A 20,391-nucleotide genomic window follows, 5' to 3' on the forward strand; every position below is an offset into this window, starting at 1 on the left:
AGGAGTTCTTACCGTGTGGTGTAGCATGCTTCCTGGTTGCATCATCATGCTGGGGCAAAAGGACGCAGTGCAACTTCCTACAAGTTTTTGTAGTTTTTATTTGCCGCCAGTTTGATTGGGATGGTCTGTAATTCCCGGGGTTGTGTAGTTTATGGTAAATAAGGTGGTTTAGATCAACACAAAACTTGATGGACCTATGCAGCTCAACGTAGGGGACCACCTATGTCCGCCATATTGTTTGCCCGACCCATGTCGGCCAGATGGTGGCGCTATAACAAAGGGTCATGTTTAAAAGGTCATAACTCCCACACTGTAAGTCAGATCAACACAAAACTCCATCGACTGATGCATGTGAATGTGCTCTACAACTTTGCTATTGGGACTACATATGTCCGCCATATTGTTTGCCTGCCATTTGGACTTTTTTATTAGGTGGGGTGCGGAAGAGCTGTGGCTCCAAATCTAAACGGTTATGACATCTAGTAAACTTCTTTACGGCAAGCGACATCCATGGCAACGCAAGTAATCCGACACCGTAGGGTCTAGTTTTTATCAGTGAGGGGAGGGTCTGAACGTCAGGGAAGCAATGGAAGACAGTGCCAGCCAGAGTGCATGCTAGGCTATTAAAGGTTTGTTAGTAAAAGCTTTTTAAAAGGATGAATAATTACTTTTCTTTGGCATGGATCCATTTGAGGACAGTATCGGGTGAGTACGTTAAGTCTTTAAATCTGTCATTATGGTGAGAAATTGCTAAACCATTTTATTGGTAGGTTTTGAGTTTCTGTGCAAACGCGCGAAAACACACTGGTATAATAAAGCAATGATGGCAATACATGTATAGTCCGTTTTGTTCCGTTGCTACCATAACATAAACTATCTTGTGTCTACAGCTGCAGTTTCTCGCTGCAATTTCTAATATTAAATATAAACAAAAGACGCAATTTATGCTGTAAATCGTATTCTCAATTTAATCTCTAAATTGACTATAAGCTTAGGGTTGTAACTAGGTAGTTGTTTCGTAGGTGACTTAACTCGTCTTAACTACTGCTTGTATTTTTGCATAGACTGCATTGTTGCTGGTCTTGTTTGTGTTAGTGTTAATCAGTTTAACCTACTGGGTCCAAGTTGAACTATGCGGTTGTTCCCTGCACTCGGAACGGTAGGCTACTGCCCTCTAGGGTTTTCGACACACTTGTTCCTGGTTATGGTTAAACACTTTGTTGTACGTCGCTCTGGATAGGAGCGTCTGCCAAATGCCTGTAATGTAATGCAATATTCCGTAGCAACAAGATAAACCTGACATTAGCCCTAAAATATGCCAATACAGCTGTGAAAACGCTGCTCACTGAATAACGAAATGAACGAGACAAAGTTTTTAAAAATTATACCATGTCATTCTACAGTCAATATCTGGGTCTAAAAATTTAATAAATATACAATTTTACCAATGGTTTTACGCGTAGAGATGTCCCTTTTGCGACTGAGTGGTCATATATTGTCTTGGACAATCCGTCTGTGAAATATACGCGCATTTGTGATAACTGGGTAGGCTACCTTCAAAAATAGCTGTGCGAAATACCACACTTGTTTCTTACGGCGTTGTCGCCATTTTTAGTACAATGTGGCTTGATTGACAATTCATTTATTCAGTTGGTGAGAGTATAAGCTTTCTAACGATGTATAACATGTCTGATTTTGCTTTTGGAATAGTGTTTTATAGGTCAGCGTAACCGAAAATTTTCTTATCTGCCAATGTCTAAATAAATAATACGGTAGGCTACTCTGCACGCAGTACGCAGGTTGCGAGTTGATATTTCGTCTTTTGTTTCGTTTTTTCTCAATGTCGTGTTTTCATGTCATATTTGAAATGAGTATTTATGTGTTATTATTCTATCTGTCTCTGAGGCGCTCTGAAATGTGCATTTTCTGCTAAGCTGAGCAGTGGATTGGAATAGGTATGTGTCTGACGTATTGTTGCACGGTATACCGAAACTTCAGCACTTTTTCGGTACTTAAAAAAAAAAAAAAAAAGAAACTGTTCGGTAATAGAATTTTCCGACGTTCCGTAGTTTTGCGTCAAATGTATAAGCCAGGGAAATGTGTCTCCTACATTACCGATTGAGAGGATGAAAAGTGTGATTTGTCAGAATCTTCGCTAGATGGCAGTAGCAACTAAGGTTGGCAGGTGAAGTGACGTCTGCTTGTGCATTTTCCGTCATTGATACAGCGCAAGCTTAGACTCAGTTCACTTCAGTAGCAATAGCTGTTCTAATTTGTAAATATTTTATTATAGGAAGATGCTGTATTGTTATTGAAATATGCTGTTTTTAGATCTATTTTAAAGTGAAAGACCTGTTTAAAGATAATTTACTTTACAATTGTTTAATTTTTGAAATATATTTAATATAGTTTTATATGGTTTAGTGTTGTAACACTATAGGCCTATGCTTATTGATATGTTGAACAGGCTTCAACTTAAAGGTTGTTAATAAACCAGGTTGTTAATGAACCGTGAATTCGAAAATGAGGTCAACCCTAGGTACCGAGTATTTAATCAGTATTGCTTCAGTATCGAGTATCGTGATACTAAACCTGGTATCGGGATCAAAGTCAAAATTTTGGTATCATGACAACACTAGTGTGACACTGTTTTTAGTTGCGGCATGGAAGCGCTGTAGCTGTATATACACGCTGGGCCATCTAAGTGTCACGACATGCCATCTAAGTGTTACGACATAGTAAAGGCTTTTACGGGAAGCGGCCAGGACACATCCATGGCGACGCAACTAAGTCATCCGACAGCGTCTCTTAGCACAAATTTGGCCATAAATCATCAATTTTTTATAGAATCATCATGATATTCAGTAGAGATGTTGGGTGAAGGTATATGATCATGAGGACAAAGCCATTTTAAAATCGCTCCATAGGGGGCGCGATGGTGCCAATGCTTGTACCCCTCCCAACGCCGCTTGCGGCTTTAATTATTGATTGTATTTGTTATGGGTAATTTTAAGCTGTTGTAGGACTTTATTGGTATTAGAGGTAATTGGTAGGGTCCAAGGGAGGAGAAGCTATTTAAGCCCAACTGCCAACATCATTAGGGGTTGGTTGGTTGTTGGGTGCAGACTGGTCCAAGTCAGTGTGGTGTATTTGTAGTACTATTATTATTATTGAACCTTTCAAACATAGTTACGTTACTTTCTTTTTGTTTTGCAAGTCTTTTTGTTTGTGTATTTTTATTATTATTTCACTTTTGTTCACTGTAAATACTGGCATTCTTTTCTCCACCTGTCTAGAAGACAATCTCCTTTTGCATCTTAATTTTTGGTCGACATCATTGGTTTTCCACCACCGTAAGGTCTGTCCTCTCACATTATCCCATTCGTTATTTCCTAGGCTTCACCGCCTGGTCCCTCATAACCTCTATGTTGCCCTCTATGGTTTCAGGAAGCAGCACAAAACAATAACAAGGCTACGTCATAAGAAATAAAGACTCAGACAATAGAAGAATAAAGAATACCATTTGTTGTTAAAAATAATGTTACTCTAGAGCGCCAATATTACATTTATTGTGACTTTTCATTGCAGAGACCGATATATGATCTCATACCGGGTATGATCTCCATTTGTAAAAACATACTAATTGCGAACATGTTTGAACACGCAGAAGTTTTATTCAGAAATCCAATATTACGATGAGTTGAAGACAGGAGTGTCAAGTCTTATCCAAAAAGGGCCAGTGTGAGTGCAGGATTTTGTTTTAAAGATATTTTTGAAAACTCTTGACAGTTATGGATTATATAAAAAATAAACACAACAGTGTTCCAAGAATGGTGGTTTTGTAATGGTGTGTGATTTACCTGGCATGGTTTACTTTTTCCTTATTGTAATATGATCACAAAAATTATTCAAGCTAAAAGGAAGAAAATTAATCTTTTTCTACAGGCAACTGTTCTTACAGAAACTGCAATCTTTCATAATGCTATTTATTTTAGTCTTGTCTGCAACAATGCAAAACACAATGCACTGTAGTCTGGGAAAATGAGACAGGCAGTGAGGTGGGGAAAAGAAAATAATTGATTACTTTTCATTTTGTGTAAAGTATGAGTAAATATTTGTCATCAGTACAATCTAAATGGCTTAATGCATCTCGGACAGTTGTGTGCATATGACCCTGAATCATAAACTCAGTAAGAATTAATAAAATAGAAAGCAAATGCAGCCATCCATGGATATTCTTATGTCTCTTCAATCAACATGCATGCATGTAAGTATGCGTGCATGTATGTATGTGTGTAAATTTATATTTTTAGTTTACCTATTAGCTTTGAATACATTTCTATAAATGTGTCTGCAATGGTTGTGTTGACACTTTGATTGTATAGGTACTGCAGATTGGATCTGTTTGCTATGCTTGGCCCTCGTTTGTCCCTGGTTGCAGCTGTATTTAATTTATATATTTTCTCAGTTCCAGATTGGGGAGCTTGCCAACACTTTGACCAGTAAGATGGAGTTCTTGGGAATTAACAAAAAGGCGATCTCCAACTTCCAACTGCTGTTGTTACAGACTGAGGTGAGAAGGATTTCTGCTCCAACACCTGTGGATCTCCTTATAAATCCTAATCTGTTTCTGCTTGTTTCTGTTATTTATTTGGTTTGTCAGTTGCTCTCCTCATTTTAAATAGGCACGATATTCATGATATCTCATGTTCATGATACCCTAACTAGCTAGAATTTTTACCAGCAGCGTTAGAGTAGTTTAACTACATGTACTTAATTTATAATTATACTTAACTAGTAATTTAATTATATTTTGCGGCAGTAGTTCAACTACATTCAAATTTGTGTAGTGACTGTTGAAATTACTTAGTGTAATTAACGCCAGGAGCTACCAACTTTTTGCCCTAAATATTTTTTTTTTTCAAACCCATTTGACCAAATATCACCTCCTCTTTCTCACTTCCCTCTAATCCTTATTGGTGAGAAGTACTCCACACCACTATAGTTGCCAACAATCAACCGTCAATTGGCGTGCTTGCGTCATGTCTGGAGAACTTGATACTGATCTCTTTTTTTTTGCTAAGTGGTTTGAACTACATTTTTTGAGTAGTTGCACATTGGAAGCTGCAGAACCCTGTGTCCTCTGGTATTCTTTCTCTCAGACTCGAATTGCAGACTGGCGGGAAGGTGCTCTGAATGGGAACTATCTTCGCCGCAGACTACAGGAAGCTGCAGAACACATTAAACATTACGAACTTAACGCCACCCCTAAAGGCTGGTCCTGCCACTGGGACAGGTACGAGCTCCTTACCTTTCACATATTTCACCCCCCCCCCCCAAACCCTCTGCCCCTTCACCCTTTGACATTTGACCAAACAACTGAGAGTTCAACCGTCGATGGCAATCTCTGGCAAGTCGCGCTAATGACTTAATTGGGGAAATTAACAAGCAACCAAAAAAAAAAAAAATTGAAGCTTTCCCAGGTGACATTGCTTTTCTGGACTGGGTGTGCCAAGCTGGGATTAAGAGAAGCGAATAAACAGTGAAGGAGAGGAGCCCCTGTCCCAGCCCCTACTCTGCCCAAAGAGGTCCTCTAGACTCTGTTCTGCGGCGTGTCAGAGGAAGGGTACTGTAGCTCTAGGAAGGTGGTCGCGCACGCGAGAGCTTTGCACTTTTCAGGACGGCGCCAGTGCTGGGGGAATGAGTGACAGAGTGACTTCCTGAAGGATGGGTGTCAGACCAACAGTAAGAGCGAAGACCGAGCTTTTCCTGGGCCCAGCAGGTCAGACCTCTTTATTTCATTGTTTACCGTTTGTTTTTGTTTTGTTTCCTTTTTACTTTTGAATGTGCTTCATGAAAACTCTTCAGTGTCGCCCGCTCCTCGTTACAGTGCCCCTTTGAAGATGCCGGTTTTAGCATCTTTAGGGGGCATTGTTCATCAGTTCACTATAAGTATTTGGTTCTTACTTGAGGACTATGCTGATGTTTCTTTCAGGACCAACTGTGTAATGTTTGGGGTTTTTTTGTCAATACTGTTGTAACAAGGTGGGTCCCCCATCTGTTTCCCTCTCAAATTTGGCCCCCTTCCTGGGCAGTCCTGCTGCTCAGTACAGCATACCCCATCATACCCTCTCCTGCCCTATGTGTGGTGGCAGTGCCCCCTGGTCCTCCTACCTTCCCCCACCTCCACCCCCCTAACAACCCCCAACTCCCCTTGCGTGTCATATGACCTGTGAAAAGTTTCTTGGCTGCTGAAATGGCTTGTCTCTTTTTTTCTCTGGCTGTAGAGAACACAGGCGGTATTTCTATGTGAACGACCGGACCAATGCCTCCCAGTGGGACTTTCCAGCCCAAGAAGAGGAAAAGGGTTGCCCCACCCCTCAGCTCAGTTCTGCCAGCCAGAGAGAGGCCAAGCCACCATCAGACCCACCTTCTATGCTCACAGGTTAGGCCCTGATCTAAACCCCTTTCAGTTAGGTTAGGCTGCCTCTTACAGATTACAGAAGAAATTTAATGGAGTGTGATCCATGAAAAGATTCTCTGTTCAGATAACTGCCAGGAAAAAATGAATTATTTTTCTGATGAGAACCTGAGTACTGTTGGTTTCATAAATTGTTCACTTCAACTTGGTAATACAGTTATGAAAAGTAGCCTATTTAAAATATATGTGTGTGTGTCTGTCTGCCCAATCATTAAATATGGACAATATATTATATAATATTCACAATATTTAGTGAATAAACTTAAATCAATGAACATCTGTTACAACTTTTTATAGTGTTCTAGAATGAATCTGTGCTATTCCTGTACTGTGTATGGCCCCAAGCATTGACTTTGTCAACTCTAAAATGTAGATTTCTTATGACTGTAATCTTTACTGAATCCCTCCCTAAATTTCCTTATTTTCACAGCCCCCCCCGCCTATCTTTCCCCAGCACAAACAGGGCTGTCATCTTACTGGAATCTGTCCCAACCTCCCCTCCCTCCCAATGATCCCCCTCCCCCTTTAGAATATCCACCTCCACCTCCACTACCTCCCGAGTCCCCACCTCCACCTCCTCCCCCTCCACTTAGTGATGAAGGCGAGATCGAGGAGGTTGAAATGGAGGATGAGGAAGGGGAACCACCGGCCCCAGGAACTGAGGAAGATGGCAACCGTAATTCTCACCTGATTCCTGGCACAGCTAGCAATAAGGTCTGCTTTTGCCTACTAGTGAAAGATATCTCTTACTATTTTGAGTGGGTCTATAAGCAGGGGTGCCCACAATTTTTGGCTTGTGATCTACATTTTCAATGGCCAGCACACCATAATCTACCAACCAGTATATTGGCCAGTCCCATATCTAAACTGTTGTGATTGGGGGGCAGCTTTTCATTCAAGGCACAGTGTGTGCCGTACAGTTTACATGCCTGCATTGGTCAGTGATTTTTTAAACTCATTGTCTCAATCTTTTCCATTTATGCACATGCCGAATTATGTGCTTGTGGTCAAGAGGTTAATATCAGACACAGAGGTTGTGTTTAAATTCTGCATTTTTTACACAGATTAGAAGACCCAAAATGCAGGGGAAAAATACACTGCGTAATACACAAAAATGACTGTGTGGGGAAAAAAGAAGGCTAGTAGCAGTAGCGGAAGCTGGTTATGATGTGCAAGATTTCTTTACAGGCCCCCTCTCACCAGACCACCAAACACCTGCCCACACTGCACCATTAATTAGGCCTAGATATTTTACAGTGGACAGTGTGTTGGGTCGATGACTTAGGGGATTGGGAAAGTAGGTCAATGTAGACATCAGAACCATGACCCAACAGTGCTCGGCTGTAGGCTGGTTAAAATGTTAGTCAGTCATCAAAACAAACATCACAGCTAGCTAGGCTGATATCTTGCTTAGGCCTACAAAATATATCAGATCAAAAAGCACAAAAATGAAGCGAGTTGGAGGCATCAGTTACCAAAGTATCTACAATCCACCATTAAGAGAATCCTATATCGCCTGAAAGGCTGTCCCGCAAGGAAGAAGCCTCTCCTCCAAGACCGGTATAAAAAGCTAGACTGCAGGTGATCACCAGGACGAAGACCTAGCCTTTTGGAGGAGTGTTCTCAGATGAAACAACAATTAAACTGCTTGGCCATAATGATCAGTGCTATGTATGGAGGAAAAAGGGTGAGGTTTTTAATCCGAAGAACGTCATCCCAACTGTGAAGCATGGGGGTGGCAGCATCATGCTGTGAGGGTGTTTTGCTGGAAAAGGAACTGGTGCACTTCAGAAAATAGATGGCATCATGAGGAAGGAGGATTATCTAGAAATACTGAAGCAACACTTCAAGACATCAGCTATAAAGTTAAAACTTGGTCGCAACTGGATCTTACAGCAGGACCAGTGATCCTAAGCATACCTCCAAAGTTTTAATAAAATCGCAAAGACAACAAAGTGAAAGTGTTGGAGTGGCCATCACAAAGCCCTGACCCTAATCCCATATAAAAAGTTGGAGGACCACAAATCTGAGTTACACCAGTCCTATCAGAAGGAATGGGCAAAAATTTTGCGTTTGATTCAAGTTAAGCAATTAAATGGCAATGCCACCAAATACTAACAAAGTGTATGTAAACCTTTGACCCACTGAAAATTTGATATAGTACATAAAAGCTTAAATAAATGTCTCTTAGCTATTATATTCAAATGACCTCTTATGGAAATAAAGTAGATACCCTAATTGACTTAACATAGGTAATTAATGGTAACATTAAATGTGTGGAGTTGTGAAAAATTGAGTTTGAATGTCTTTAGCCTAGGTGTATGTAAACTTTTGGCCTCAACTGTATGACAAAGTGTTTAGGTTTGCCCATTAATTCACTTTTATTTGGCTAACAAATCTAATGGCAAAGAGAAAGTGAGATGTGCATACATAAATTAGGAGAGCTTGAGACCCCCAATTTACACTTAATTCTTGGTGAGCAGCTCACCTGGGTTTGGACCTGGGTTTACAAATGTGAATTATCCCTTTAAGAAATGCATGTAGATCACGGTTATCTTTATCCAAAATTTTATGATAAAGGTTTAGCACTGCTGCTTTGCTGTATAGTCTAGCTAAATAAAAAATCACTTCTTGTGACAGATGGTGGCAGCCCAATTCAAACTATAACAGGCTGGTAATATCAGAAACCCAACAACAATCCTCTTGAAAAGCACTACTCACTCATTTGAAGGGTATTCCACGAGCCTACGTTTACAATCTCCCATTAAGCTCTCGAGTTCTGATGCTCCTGACAGAAAGTAGCCTAAGGCCAGTCCATGCAGTCTCTCCTGTTCGATGCTGCTACTCCAGTAGTTCTTGATTAATTTACATTTAAAACAATGATTCATTCATTTAATCAGCGCTCTTGTCATGCAGACAATGCCATAAATGCAGTAGCCTACACACTTTACTGCAGGTTGCCAAATAATGTTCCACGGTAAGCATCATTTTTGCAAATTAGGTGTGTTGAAAATCTTGGTTTTAAAACGTCCTAAATGACAGCAGTTGAGCAGGGAATATTTTTGACGCGAGTCGTGGGTTTGGCGATTGCTTTTTAAAATTTATTTATTTATTTTTGAAGCCATCTAACTCTGGCAACTTCGCTGCTTTTCTCTCCTGATCCGTTTTCTCTTTTCTGTTCTGATATCCACTTTTTTGTGGCTATGACTCCTTTGCACTCTATTTAATTTAATAGTTTAAACAGTATATTTTATGTAGAACGAGCACATAGGATAAGTTTGACAGGATCACAGACTGTTGTACAATGAAAGCGTAAGCCTGATCGAGATGAGTTTGCATATTGAAAGATATATAAAACAGATGGCACTAGAAAAATAAGCTTGTTTTCTCAGACATTTACCAAGCATCGCAAATGTACGGGCTCGTGCATAATTTATTAAGTATTTTTTTTCATGTACAGGAGGACTAGATATATCTGTAAATTTTGGGGAGGAAAAATTTGGGGAGGCAATGCCCCTCTGTCCCATCTGTAGGGAACTGGTAGCAAATTATCTCCCTCTTCAGAATGTTGGTACTGCATTATCTCCTACTGCTGGCTAAGGCCATTACAGCATTATCCCAGTGCAGAGCTCTGGTAAGTCATTGCGTTGTCTGCAACTACTGGGCAATTCTCCTATATTGGCTTGCTCTGCAAGGCAGTTGATACTGCATTGTGTGCCATGTCATGCTACTGGGCTAAGGTAATGCATTACCTCCTTCGGTAGAACAATGGTACCACACAATCCTGCCGTTTCCTTTTCTTACTGTCTTTTCCACCCCTCGGAATATGATTGTTGCTGTATTTAAATATTTTAAATATTCAAAATGTGGTGTTCTGTTGAGTGCTAAATGTCTACAATTTCTTTTATGATTGCATTTTTCCCTCAGGTATGCGAGTCAGCATCTTCCCCTGGGGCATCAGTGAAGACCCTGAAGCGCAAGGCAGTCAATTCTGGTCAACTGCATAAGAATGTTACTATTGGCAGCAATGCCATCCTGTATAGTCATTCCACCTCCACAGCCAGTGAGGACCTCCGAAATAGGACATGTTTTGACTAATGTTGTTGTGGGGGGTGGGGGGTTTAATACAAAAAAACCAAACTAGTGGCAGGGGTTGGAAATTGTCAATCTTAATTGCAACACCTTGCAACTGGGTCAGGTTTCGTCCCTGACTAAAATTGTTTGTAAAATGAAGGAAGCTTTTCCTTAATTTTAAAAAGCCAGTTAATATTTGTTTGATTTTAAATCGAGCCTTATTTTAAAAATTGAATGTTTACAGTAACTACAGTGCCCTGCAAAGGTTTGGTAGAGTGAAATTAGTTATTTTTGCTGCTTACTTAAAGGCATTTGGATTTGAGTTTGTAAGATGAATAAGACACAAGTAGTAGTAATCACTTTTATTTCATGGTATTTACATGCATATATGTTTCACTAGTCATTGCTTCTGAGAAATGGTTTCACATATACACATGTAAATGCTATGAAATAAAAACTGACAAGTACTTTTGTCTCATTTGTCTTGATCTCAAATTCAGATACCTTGAGTATATACCAAAAATAATAAATTTCACTCTCCTGTTACCATACTTTTGGAGGGCAATGTATGTGCCCATAAATTAATAAAGATGAGAGAGGGCTGGTGTGTGTGTGTGGTGCAGACCTGGGTCAAATACATACATAAATTATTTTAATTATTTTAATTACTTTTAAATACTTATTTATAAATTATGTGAAATTCACCATTTACAAATACGGAGTATTTAAATTATAAAAAGTATTTAAAAATACATTTAAGGAGCATCTGCATGTATTTCCTATTATTTTGCTATTACACACAAAGTGTTTGATTTAATGGAATTCTTTGAAAATACTTTCACTACATAAGGCCAGTGGTGCAACATGCACAGTTGTATCAAGCTTTTGAAAGACTTGAAAAGCATTGGATATGCGGGAACCTATCAGCTCTGCTGACGGCCCCAGTCCAGTTGTACCAATTTCCATTGTTAATTGGTAGTGAATATGCACGGTTGAATTCTATTTTATCAGTGGAAAAAAAGAGGAAATACAGTTAAAAGGCCACTAACTTTAAAAAAGATTGCATGGGTACAAATAAACTGGCAAGTAGCTTGTGCCCCCCCCATACAAGGACATGTAGGCTACTGTCTGTTAGAGACAGTGCATGGGTTGTTTAAAATTGCCCCAGTATAGGCTGCACTTGCCCATAATCCAGATTCAACCCCTAGCCCCTGGTAGTTCCCCTAGAGTGCCCTCAGTATTAGAACTTGCTGACATCACATCGAGGGCCACTCAAAGATTTTACAAAGAACTCTTCAGTATTAAGATTACATTGTTGCTGGCTCTGTCATTTCTGTTGTCTATCACAGAAATATTTCAAAATATTTTAAAATTGTATTTGAATTTTAATGTATTTGTAAAAGGCTCTAAATACTATTTGAAAAAGTATTTGATTTCCCAGGAAAGTATTTATTTAAAGGAATGTATTTTTGGCTGGACTGCAATTGTGGGGCCAGCCCTATAAACGCGAATCTCTGTGACTGAGTGATTGAGTGAGTGATGAAGTTACACCATTGGCCGGCCAGTCCAGACATATACTAGGTTTTGACCTGGTCTTGTTTAAATACTGTTTGTGAAAGTATTTGGTTTTCCATGAAAATAATTTAAATAAATCAAATACAAAGTATTTCATGTGTTAAAGTATTTGAAAATACTTCAAATATGTATTTAACTACATTTTCAAATACAAATATGTATTTGTATTTGACCCAGGTCTGGTGTGGTGTGTGTAATGTTAGATATGTGTTGTTTGTTGTGTTTATTATTTTTTGTTTCGTGTTTTTACATTTTCAGACATACATTGTTGTGTGTGTACAGTAAAATTGTCTTTTAAAACCTTACATTTTCTTAGAAATGTCCTGGAAAAAAGTGTAATTTGATTTCAGTTGGACCTACATATGGCAATACTTTCTCCACAGCTTCTGCTGCCCCAGTGTCTGCACCTGCATACTGGAGTCTTTCTGCCATACCCCCATCCCTCCCCTCGGTTGAAACGACAGCCTCCCTTGTCCCAGCACCCACAATCCTGCCCCCACCACCAGCTGTCCTGCCATCTGGGACCACTGATCAATTGGCAGGGAAAACACTCTCTTTGGATAAGACCAAGAAGCTGAGGAAGGAAAAGGTGTGTGTGTACATGTAAAATATCTGTTGAGGTAGACTGGTTTATTAGGCGGCCAAGCACTGCTACTCTTAGGCCGTATGGCAAAAACTCACAAAACCTTTTAGCGTTTTGAAGGAGTGCCCATAAAATGCATGTTGGCAGTAGAGTGAAATTTGTTATTTTTTAAAAAATACTTAAGGCAGTTGGATTTGAGATCAGAAGTTGAATATGAGACACAAGTGTTCATGCAGTTGGCTTATTTCATGGTATATACAGGCCTATATCTGGAGAAGCTGACTGTCCCCTGCATCTGTTATATCTGCCGAGGGAATTCCCTACTTTTGTCATCAGCTGTGTTTACATTCCACCTAACAATAACACAACATAGCTCAGGAGGTAAGAGCGGTTGTCTGGCACTTGGAGGGTTGCCTGTTCGATCCCCCGCCCTGGGCGTGTCGAAGTGTCCCTGAGAGACAAGACAAGATAAGATAAGATATACTTTTATTGAACCCTGTGGGGTAATTTGTCCTCTGCATTTGACCAATCCTAGTTACTTAGGAGCAGGGGGCAGCCACAGTGCAGCGCCCAGGGACCAACTCCAGTTCTGAGGCCAGTGCCTTGGTCAAGGGCAACTGCAGGAGCGCGCCTAACATGCATGTCTTTGAGTGTGGGAGGAAACCGGAGTACCCGGAGTAAAGGGAGAACATGCAAACTCCACGCAGAGAGGATCCGGTCGGACACGGATTCGAACCCGGAACCTCCTTCTTGCGAGGCAACAGTGCTAACCACTATGCCACCTAACCCCTAATTGCTCCCAACGAGCTGATTGGTACCTTGCATGGCAGCCTTTCACCATTGGTGTGTGAGTGTGTGTGTGAATGGGTGAATGAGAGGCATCAATTGTAAAGCGCTTTGGATAAAAGCGCTATATAAATGCAGTCCATTTACCATCCATTTAACAACAGGGTAGTTGCAGGGCCCAGGTTGCTAATGCAGTGATAGGCCCAGCACATATCCTGAGGCTCTGGTGTTTTTTGCTGGGGATTTCAACATTTGCAGGCTTAACAGTGCTCTGCTGTCATTTTATCAATATGTGGACATTCCAGCAAGAAGGGGACATGTACTGGACTTAGGTTAATATTATCAATTGGACAGTTCAAACTCACCTGCCACTTGGTTTACAGAACATAATGTTATTTTTGTACATTTGCATTACTAACAGGCACTGAAGTGCCACAAACCTAGTGTCAACCAGTAGTTGGAGAACGCCATTGCACAGCAGCAAGGCTCCCTAGCTTGCACGGAGTGGTACATTTTTGATGGTGATCTGAATGAGGGTTCCTGCAGTTGCTAACTACATTAAGTTTTGTATATCTACCACCATACCGTGTAAGACTGTATAAACACCCAAACTCAAAATCTTTAATATATTTTAATATATTTTCTGAGAGGAAGAACAGAAGGCTTTCCAATCCCAAGACTGGCTCTCACTCAGCCATTAGCCGCACAGTCCAGAATGAGATTTATAATGCCAAAATGCAATATAAGGACAAATTTGAACACGAATTCAGCGCTATGAACTCCAAGCATGCTTTTGAAAAAGCGTGGACACTTCTGGGATACAATCCAAGAGCCAACAGAAAAACAAACACTGCCCCGTTTGCTGAGGACCTGCACTCTTTTTATACATGTTTTGACACCACCAACTTCTCAACCTCACATGTTACATTATTCAAATGATGGCTAAATGGCAATAGAGAAGCAACATTCAGAGCCTGGTGTCTCAACACAATTTTAATCAGCACACTTGTACTGTATTATCCCAGATTGGCTTAATTATCTGTCCGTAAAGTTAGCTGGTATAATTGTCTGCCTATATTTTGGGAAGTCTGATCTGCAGTAATTTCTTAAAATGCACCATGCAGTGAGGAGAAAGTGAATTAACCCCTTAGCGCACATGTGAGATCTTTCCAATCCTTGCCCATTTAGGGGGGTACCTTATTTAAAGCTTTATAACACCAGTTGGGAGCATCAGAGTCTTGAAAAATGCCTTAAAATGAAGGAAGACATTTGTACAACTTACAATACTAACACAGATTAGTTTATATTCATAATTTTGGAAGAAATAAAGCGCCAGAAATGCAATTGTCTAGACAAAAATCAAAAATTAATTAGCACTTTTTTAGTTTGCAGTGAAATACTGAAAGATTGCATATACACAGCAGGTTAAACTATACATGTGCTGGATCAAAAACTTCTTGACCACAAGTTTGTAAAATCTAAGGGTGGATAGGTAGAACTACTATAGATTTATGAAGCAAAAACTAAGCAGTGTACCCAGCGTCTCCAAATCTATGCAAAATGTCTAAATTATGCATTGCTGTAAATCACAACATATTCTTGTATTTCACTGCAAATCAACTGTTTTGTCTCAAGAAACTCACTGTTGCATCATTTTCAAGTGGGAATTACAAGCTTTCCGTCAGTACAGTGGTCTAAAATATCTAGGGGTCCAGAAACGTATCCAAAATCTCTCCGAAAATGAATAAAATGCGTTTGGTCCATTGTAAAGCATATAAATATGGCCCTTATGAAGATTTAATATGAAACATTAAAAATAATATCAGATTGAAACATTGTGCAAAAACATTTTCACAGTGTGGTAGAGTATCTAAATGTGTAATCATTAACACTCATATGTTTTTTGTATGCTACAGTATGTTATGTGTTTTGTTTGGGGATGGGACGACATCAAAACAATATTCAACCGTACACCACGTTTTGGTGATGCCCAGCACAGGTCAAATCCAGTGCTTGAAACAGAAACCCTACTCAGCTAAGGACGTGGCTAACAATGAACGCTTACGTTACAGTGTGAAATATCCTCATTATAAAATACCACTAACCTATTTAAAGACACTCAATTTCAAAAATAACGTATATAACCGAAATATTTTCAGCAGCAACGCTCACATATTCACAATGAAATGTTATTTGCGTTCTGTAGATAGAGGCAGGGACCAATAATCAATGCTGCCATTCTCCTCTTCTGACAGTCCAGAAAACAGTATATCAGCTGGGTCTATCAACAAACATATGCCTTAGCCATGCTCAGAAATTCTCAACAATAATCATATTTAACAAGAAATGAGGAAACTCATCGATGAAGTTTTGCCAGGTGCACTGTCTGTTACTCCTACCACAGTGAATGCGTAAGGAGGCGATGATGAGAGCAAACCATTGGTTACGCTGAGATATAAAACACTATTCCAAAAGTAATTTTAGATTTTATACAGAATAAGCTTTCTAATGATGTCACCTACTGGATAGATTAATTGTCAATCAAGCCAGATTGTACTACAAAGGGCGACAACACCATAAATACCATATTACGCACAGTTATTTTGCAAGGTACCCAGGCGTCACAAATGCGCATATATTTCACAAACAGATTGTCCAAGACAATGTATGACCACTGGTAAGGTTGTATATGTATTCCATATTTAGTCCCAGATACTGACAGTAGAATGACATGGTATAATTTTAGAAAAATTTGTCTAGTTGATTTCGTTATTCAGTGAGCAGCATTTTCACTGGCATATCATAAGGCTATTGTTGGGTTTATCTTATTCCTATGATGGAATACAAATTTTTAGTTGTGAAAGAATATTTTTATGAATGCCCAGATACACTATTGTCCAGTGTGTTGTGGGTGGGGGTGTAGTTGCAGATGAGACTGCAGGGAGGGGGTGCTTGGTAAATAGACAACCAGCGCGACAATGGTGACGCTTATAAACTTGGTATTTGGTATAGTTGTCCCAAAATCGTCTACTAATAAAGTCTGAAAACAGGGTTTGTGTTTTCAACTCATAGTTTGGTTGCAGGAGCACTAAAAGTATGAGTTGAAAAATCTCAGAATGCCGGCGTCATGGCCGACGTTATGCCAACAAATTAATGAATTACTGAATGTTGCCATTATTTTGCAGCCCCATGCCAATGGTAAGAATGAGTAGAGCCACTTAAGTCGTGCTTTTTCTTCTCTTTCCTGCCCTTAGCAGGCAAAGAAAAGCAAGACAAAGATGCCATCCCTTGTGAAGAAGTGGCAGAGTATTCAGCGGGAGCTAGATGAGGAAGAGAAATCGAGCTCCAGTGATGAAGACAGGGACCAGTTCAACAGCAGGCGCATCGAGGAGTGGAAACAGCAGCAGTTTGTCACGTAAGTCTTCTTCTCTACCTGATGCTATGGTCCCATGAAGCATTGTTACCCAACTGGAATATTGTTACTGGTTTTTCAAAAAGGAACATGTTGCAATATTCTCTGGTGCTATTAGAAATATTCAGTGTTTTTAGTAACTGAAATTTCTTGGGTTGTGTTGAATAATCCTGGGTACTCTGGGATATTTCTAGAATGAAGTATTTAACAAATGTACTGGTAAAACCTGGTAGAAAAGAATGTATTATGTGGGTTAGGAACGATCAGACTCCAGTGCTCTAAAAATGTTGGTGCCCTTGATGTTAATAAACACAGGTAATGAGCTATATATAGGCCTACGTGCTAAAAAATTATAATCTTTTATACTAAACACAATTGCTTTTCTTTAATAGATAGCGGCCCTGTTCTCAGTACGTTTTGAATCTTTCCTTCACAAAGAGACTGAGATGGCCATTGCAAAACAGTAATTTTGCGGTCAGTTAGTTGGAGGGCACTATCTACACTTGCTGGTGACTTTATTAGGTACATCTGCTTGTTAACGCAAATAGCCTACGCCTCCAAACAGCAAATCATGTGGCAAGACAGTATATGATGCATGCTGATATGGTGAAGAGGTGTAGTTTTTAGTTTGAGCCTCAAATTGCGTGACCTGAAGGACCTTGACTGTGATACGATTCTTGGCGCCAGACATGGTGGTTCCTGCATCGCAGAAACAGCCAGCCTCCTGGTATTTTTTACACAATAGAGATTCTGAAGAATAGTGCAATAAACAGAAATCCAGTAAGACAGTTCTGCGGGAGAAAACGCCTCGTTAATGAAAGAGGTCTGAAGAGAATGGGCAAACTTGTTGGGTCACAAATGCTGAAATAACAGCTGTTTACATACTGTAACAACACATCAAGTAAACAGATGTTATTAGCTTGAACGAGACTGCCCATTCTCCTGTCAGTTAAGAACAGACGAGACTGTGGTTGGGCACCGAAACTGGACAAATGAAGATGGGAAAATCGCGACCTAGTCTAACTAATCTGAACCTACACAATCGGACATGCAGGTGGTAGGAATTTGGCATAAACAGAATGAATCCAGGCTGCCTTGTGTCACGGGTGCAGGCTGAACATAGTGGTGTAATGCTGTGTCTAATTTTTTCTCGGCATACTCTAGGCCCTTGAATGCCAAGTGAACATGATTTGAATGCCACATCATACCTTGTTGCTGACCGTGTGCTTCTGTTTATGGCCATAGTCTTCCTTTTTTGAAGTGGATGCTTCCAGCAGGATAATGCACCATGTCACAAAGCACACATTATCTCACACTGGTTTCACAAGCATGACAGTTACTTCAGTTTACTCCAATTGTCTGCACAGTCCCCAGATCTCAATCCAATGGAGCACCTTTGGGATGAGGTGCAACTGGAGTTTCGCAGTATGTGTGGCAAAAAATATGCAGGAATTACATGATGCTATTGAGTAAGCATGGACAGTATCCTTGAGGAATGTTTCCAACACCCTTTTGAATTTATGCTGTAAAGAATTAAGGCTGCTCGGGAGCAAAATGGCTAGATAGGTATGCCTAATACAGTGGCCACTGAATTAATATTTACAGTTGAAAAACAGGTAAAGATATCTAATTTCTGAGTTATGAACTCACACTGCTGTCTCTGTTGTTGTTTGCAGTGGAAAGGCGGGTAAAAATGCTAATTTCGAGGCTCTGCCAGAGGATTGGAGAGAGCGACTACTGAAGAAGCGGAAATTAACACAAACCATATAATGGCTATGTGCTCTGCTTGCCCCCTCCAACATTCTTTACCTTGGTTTCAAAAATGCTTAAATTGACAAATCTGTAATCAGACAGTGAGCTATGCACCAAAGTTCACAGCTTGTCATATTGCAATACATGTTCATTACCCATAATATTGCAATGGTGTACAGTATGCTGTGGATATGTGGTTCAGTCCTGCAGTATTTTTTAACCTGTGCAAAATAATGTTCTGTTACCTAGAGCTGTGATCAAGAACTTGCAGATGAATAATTTTTAACAACATACCAATAAGCCAGAAAAATTCTCTTGGGTACCTCTGAATTTCAAAGTCATCTTATTTAAATTCTGTGTCAGAGATTTTCTACAAGCATGCCCAAAGTATACTTATACTTAACCTAAGTTGATTGTAATATAATTTTGAGCTCAAAGATGCACATTTTAGTAATCAAGTTTGAAGTCATAAAATCAACTTCTCAAGTAATTTATTTTTCCCTAGGTAAATCTGAATGTGTGTCCATGCTGAGATTTATTTCCAGGGTGTTACTTTTGGAATGAATGCATTAAACTATACTATCCTGGATTGTTTTGTTTTGGTTTTTTTTCCATTAAAATGTGATGTCCTTAGCCTTTTCCCAAAGCTTGATTAAATCTGTCCAAAAGGTGTTAAAAATGTGCCAATTTGTTTAACATGACAGTCACATGGCAAAAATGATTGGACTTCATTGTTTTTAACCAGTCCAGACATTTTATGTGTGACCACTTTGAAGTCATGAGGGTAGACATAGAACTGCAGTATCAGTATTTACAGTGGTGTTTGCTTATAGTTGATTTTAAATGTTTTTTTTTTTTCATTTCTCCTCTGAAATTTGGAGAGATGCATGCATTTGTATATGTTGTAAATAATGATAATAAAGTTTTGTCAACAAATCAGTCTGAGACTTATCACTACTGTACATGCTTTATTGTATTTTTTCATCTTATTAATCTGTTATCCATTTTGGAGAACACTGTGCTTGTTGCCAACCATCTTGGAAGTTTTCAGAGCATTCAACATCCTGAATCCTGGTAGAAACCTATCCAAAGATGACAGGACCAAATTAATCAGTGCTCATTGGTATAGCTGGCCTAACAACCAAATCATATTTAACAAACAATACGTAAAGATTTAATATGCAAACCATACGTAATTTTAGCATATTTTTAAAGATAAAATCATAAATCGATTTGATGTAACATTTTCATAGAACTTTATATTAAGACAATACAGTTTTTTGTTTTTCCAATCTGGCTGTTTACATAGAATTTTAAATCATTCATATCAGTTCTAAAATCATTTTATGCTCCTGCTTCATTGTCAAGTTTTGGGATTTTTAGGATTTTTTTTCTCCATGTCCATTGCTTCACAAAGATATCTACTGTATGGGGCATGTCAAGATATAGGTTCAGTTTACCTCAAACAAGTGTAGTTACAGCGTATTTATTATTACTTATATGTGGTTGTAGCAAGCCGAGTGCCACCGCTCGTTTAAGAGATGAGAGAGACGAGAGTTTATTTTTGGACGCGAATGCGTCTTTTTATTTTACGACCACCACGCGGCTTTTTGTTCGGTATACACACACTTCACTGCTGACTGTCCGTCAGCTCTTCCTCCGTCTCCAGTCCGTCCGCTTCTGTCTCTGTAGACCAGCTTTTAAGCGTCCAGGCTCACTGTCGAGGTA

The 20,391-nt window shown here is 39.5% G+C and overlaps 1 protein-coding gene across 5 annotated transcripts in view; it reads left to right on the forward strand.

Moving 5' to 3' along the window:
• Window positions 1-19,599, forward strand: part of fnbp4 (formin binding protein 4) — a 117,335-nt gene extending 97,736 nt beyond the window's left edge. For 2 of the 5 annotated variants that reach the window (XM_064337932.1, XM_064337933.1), the window contains exons 10-17: window positions 4,469-4,573; window positions 5,163-5,296; window positions 6,288-6,445; window positions 6,912-7,195; window positions 10,409-10,544; window positions 12,514-12,719; window positions 16,754-16,914; window positions 18,588-19,599. In XM_064337932.1, coding sequence (XP_064194002.1) covers window positions 4,469-4,573; window positions 5,163-5,296; window positions 6,288-6,445; window positions 6,912-7,195; window positions 10,409-10,544; window positions 12,514-12,719; window positions 16,754-16,914; window positions 18,588-18,681 — 1,278 coding nt within the window. In that variant the 3' untranslated portion in view covers window positions 18,682-19,599. Of the gene's footprint in view, window positions 1-4,468; window positions 4,574-5,162; window positions 5,297-6,287; window positions 6,446-6,911; window positions 7,196-8,004; window positions 8,762-10,408; window positions 10,545-12,513; window positions 12,720-16,753; window positions 16,915-18,587 lie in introns of those variants that run through there. The other 3 variants (XM_064337934.1, XM_064337935.1, XM_064337936.1) reach the window with 3 other exon arrangements.
• The last annotated feature ends 792 nt before the right edge of the window (window positions 19,600-20,391 follow it).

The sequence above is a fragment of the Anguilla rostrata genome, chromosome 5 (assembly GCF_018555375.3).
Source record: "Anguilla rostrata isolate EN2019 chromosome 5, ASM1855537v3, whole genome shotgun sequence".
Lineage (NCBI taxonomy): Eukaryota > Metazoa > Chordata > Actinopteri > Anguilliformes > Anguillidae > Anguilla > Anguilla rostrata.